Source organism: Herpailurus yagouaroundi, unplaced genomic scaffold (assembly GCF_014898765.1).
Source record: "Herpailurus yagouaroundi ecotype Mexico unplaced genomic scaffold, PumYag 65791, whole genome shotgun sequence".
NCBI classification, from domain to species: Eukaryota; Metazoa; Chordata; class Mammalia; order Carnivora; family Felidae; genus Herpailurus; species Herpailurus yagouaroundi.
Window position 1 is genome coordinate 916 of NW_024418909.1, and position 3,829 is coordinate 4,744.

The window sequence follows — 3,829 nt, forward strand, 5'->3', positions numbered from 1 at the left end:
CCCTCCGAGATGGTAGTCCAGGGTCAGTGCAGCCCCAAAGGCCAGGTGGGTAAGGCTGCTTCAAGTCAAGCCACTTCCGCCTTCCTCAGGCCTGACTGGGCTCACTACCCTCACAGCCCGCGCTGCCCGAGTCACGAGTTTTCCTCGGAGGTCCTCCCCTCCTCCTGCTGATTGGGTGGTTCTTGAACTATTTCTGTCCTCTGATTGGTTGTTAGCCCTTCGGCTCCCACCCCAACACCGCCTAGACCAACCGGATATAGGGGCAGGGTTTCCGCTTCCGCCTTCTCCCTCCCGCTAGTCGTCGGATCGCGGTCGCCGCCACAGCTGCCGCTGCGGGGCGCGGTGTCGGTGGGGTGGTTGGCTTGTCTTTCAACGTTGGTGTCCGTGCCGTTGAACTGCCCGCCATGGCTGAACTAGATCCGTTCGGCGCCCCCGCCGGCGCCCCGGGCGGCCCCGCGCTGGGGAACGGGGTGGCCGGTGCCGGCGAAGAAGACCCGGCCGCGGCCTTCTTGGCGCAGCAGGAGAGCGAGATTGCGGGCATCGAGAACGACGAGGCCTTCGCCATCCTGGACGGCGGTGCCCCCGGGCCCCAGCCGCACGGCGAGCCTCCGGGGGGTCCGGGTGAGAGTGCGGGCGCGTTTGGGGCGGGAGGACTTGTGTAGAAACTTGGCCCAGGGTGGGTCTGAGGGCTCTGTGTAACTTGTTTTTTGCTGAACGGGGTGGAGGGTAAGGAAGAGTGCAAGGAGGAAACGAGACCCTGGCCCAGTCATTGCAGAAACCTAGGTTCGGTGAGCCTACTCTGTCGTATGAGTGTGTTTAAGTGCTCCTGGACGGGATAGAGCGAGAAAGCAAAGAAAATAGAGTACTTGTAAGGCTGACGAGCCTGAAGAAGCCGGTTCAGCTCAGGAACTTTTCATTGAGCACTTGCTGTGCTTTGAGCCTGGCCTCTGAAACATAGCCGCATTGGCGCAGTTTGGCTAGACTTAAAGGCAAGTCTGAACCCAGCACAGAACCAGTTACTGGGAAAGGAAGGCAGAAAAAATGAGCATAGTGCTGTCGTTTTGGGGATATACACCGACAGAGGTGGCAATACAGTTCAGCATTTAAGGACTTCAGGGGTGTAGAGTTGGATTATGGGGACGAAAGGAGGCGTAAGTAGGGAACTCGAGGAAGGTGGCCTAGCCCTGGAGGAAGAAACTCCAGCCAAAGAAGGATAAGAGTTTTACCATTTATCGGACGGATTACAGCCAGGATTTCTGGAGCTCTACTTCCTCTAGGAACAGCTTTGGTAAGCAGTGTTGCCTAAGCAGAATTTAAGATTAGCCTGGACTAGCCTTCCAAAAGGTGAAGAGAGAATATTGTGTGGCCTTTTCCCAGCCAGGAGTCTGGCAAAAACAAAACCAAAAAACGAGCCTTAGGATGCCAGCCCGACCTTTGAATGCCTTAGCTGTGGGTGATGTTTGGAATTATGGTGGAAGGAAGAGATGAGTGGAAGAGACCTTTCTAGTCATATAGGGAAATAGGAAATTAGCTGGAAGAAGTAAGACCTGGGTTTTCATTTACTTAAAAAAAAAAAAAAAAAAAAGAATTAAAGGAGAATAGGGCACAGTAGGGCAGATAGGAGTGCTTGTACTACAGCCTTAAAGGGCCAGGCAGATAACATTAATGAGAGAAACCTGCTGGGAATGAGACGCTAAGGAGTATTGGAGACCGAGATTTTGTTGCACTGTAGTTGTGCTCTTCATGGAAGGATTCGGACTCAGAACTCTCAAATTACTGTGTCAGCCAAGCGGAACCATCTTTGTGAGTAGGAGTGGGGAGACTGCTTGTTTACAGACTCTTGAGTTTTTATGCTGCACCATGGTACCTCCTAAGCAAATCAGTCCCCCAATAAAAACTTACATGAGAACATACGATACACTTGAAAATGCAAATTACAGCAAGCAGGTGGGACTGAACTGTGAACTGGGCTGTGGCAGGAGATGAAGTTGGCCTTAAGTGAATAGGTTTTTGCGGTTGGGTGGTGTTAACATTTGCCGGAGAATCATAAATTTACTTTTTAGATCCTTAGTTTACTTCCCTCATTTAATAAAAGAAAACTTGAGTCCTACAGAGCAATGACTTGCTTAGGAAAAAAGGGCAAGTTTATTTCTGTGCCCCAAGTCCCCCTGCCCTTTGGTTGTACCATGTTCTGTTGCAGTTGTGTCAGCAGGGGTTTCGTGGGATAAGAGGTGGTCATTTCTGAAAGGTACAGAAGTAGGCAGTTGTGGCTACCTTGGGTAGGACAGAGTTCAGAGAATCAGGACCCATAGTTAGGAAACTGTCCTGATCCAAGGACAGTGTTACTCTTGCTCACGGTTGTGTCCCCAGTGCCTAGCAGGGTGTCTAGCACGTAATAGATACTCAAAGGAATGAACAAAAATATTTGGTCTGAGAGTCCTGCATAGAAAGACAAATGTTGGTGATGGGCAGTTTGGAGAGGTAAAAGGGAGGGGATAGGTCCCCTGTGCATTAAGCTTTCAGCAAAGGGAAGGAAGGGGTGGTTGCTGACTTAGTTTCTAGGAAGGACTTTGTTAGTGACCTAAGCGTTCATGGACTTGAAGCCAGTCCCCTGACAGTGCAGTTGAGATCGGTAATAGTGTAGTGGTCAGCACTTCCTTTGGGGATTAGAGAACTAGTTGGGCTCTGCTTTCTTTCCTTTCAAAGAGGCACTCTAGTAGTTAAGATTCTGTGCTGTCCTAGACTGCTTGAGCCCGAGTTTAACTTTGTGGTTTCAGGCAGCTTCCGTAACCACCGCTGCCTTGTACAGATAGATCTACAGAGTTGATAGGATTACATTAGTACCTGTAAAGCGTTAACACACTGTACTTGGTATTACTTGGTAGTAATACCACAGTTACCTGGCTGTACTCTTATTCCTTGGGAGTAGCGGGGAGAGCGAGGCATTACGAGGCTTATGGGCCTTGGGGTGTGCTGAGGAAACAGATTTTAGGAGGAAGCCCTGTATCGGATGTGTTACCGTACAGAAATATATGGGCAGGATGCTCTAACAGATTCAGGAAAGAGGAACATACTTAAACTTTCCCCAGCCTTGGGGGAAACTCCCATGAAGGATGGGAACAGGCAAAAACCGGAGGGCCTGAGCCTTGGATGACTCCCTCGGAGAAGAGAGGTTAGTTTCGAGGGGGGGAGGGTGACCAGCTGAGTGAAGTGGCTCGCGTACTGAAGAGCAAGTAGTCAGGAAAGTGGCAGCATAAGTCTAGACCTGTGGAAAAGCCTCGATCGTGACGGCTAAGGAGGGAGGGGAGACCGTGGGTAAGGAGCTACTGAGAGATTATGGCAGTGAGGCAATATTTGTTGTTTCTGACAAGTCTATCCTTGGAGAAGGAGGGAGGGAGGCACATGAATTAAAGTTTTCTGGAGGAGGAGAGTTATTTTCTTGGTAGCAGTGGAGGAGAGAATTCAGGGAAGTCTCATGCATGATAATTAGTAGTACTGCCTACTTAATGTATGCCAGCTTCTTTGTGGTTTTACATCCATGCAGTAAGCGCAGGCTAAGTAGTGGCGTCCTATTACAGGTAAGAGCTGATCATGGGGGAAGTTGAGCAGTTTTCCTAAGGTAGCAAGCGAATACATGTCTTCACTGGAATTCAAACCAATGTGTGCCTGACCCCCAGTGGATGGGGAATGTGGGAGTCGAAGTGGGTTTGGGACAAAGTATCTTCCTTCTCTGGAAACTCATTCTGGCCTTTGTTTCTCTCTGGAGTTCCTGAGATGCCCTAGGAAGTTTCCTTCTGGAGCATCAGGTTACTTAGCTTAGTTACCCTAA

General features: G+C 50.0%; 1 protein-coding gene across 1 annotated transcript; it reads left to right on the plus strand.

Annotated features, from left to right (window-relative positions):
• The first annotated feature begins 262 nt into the window (after positions 1–262).
• LOC121024541 (clathrin light chain A-like) lies at positions 263–1,614 on the plus strand. The gene has a single exon (XM_040466760.1). The coding sequence runs from the start codon at positions 405–407 to the stop codon at positions 660–662; it is 258 nt and encodes an 85-aa protein (XP_040322694.1). The 5' UTR covers positions 263–404; the 3' UTR covers positions 663–1,614.
• Positions 1,615–3,829: the final 2,215 nt, after the last annotated feature.

Bases quoted from the DNA above. Each gene is read 5' to 3' on its own strand.
- LOC121024541 (XM_040466760.1), top strand. From the start codon at position 405: ATGGCTGAACTAGATCCGTTCGGCGCCCCCGCCGGCGCCCCGGGCGGC.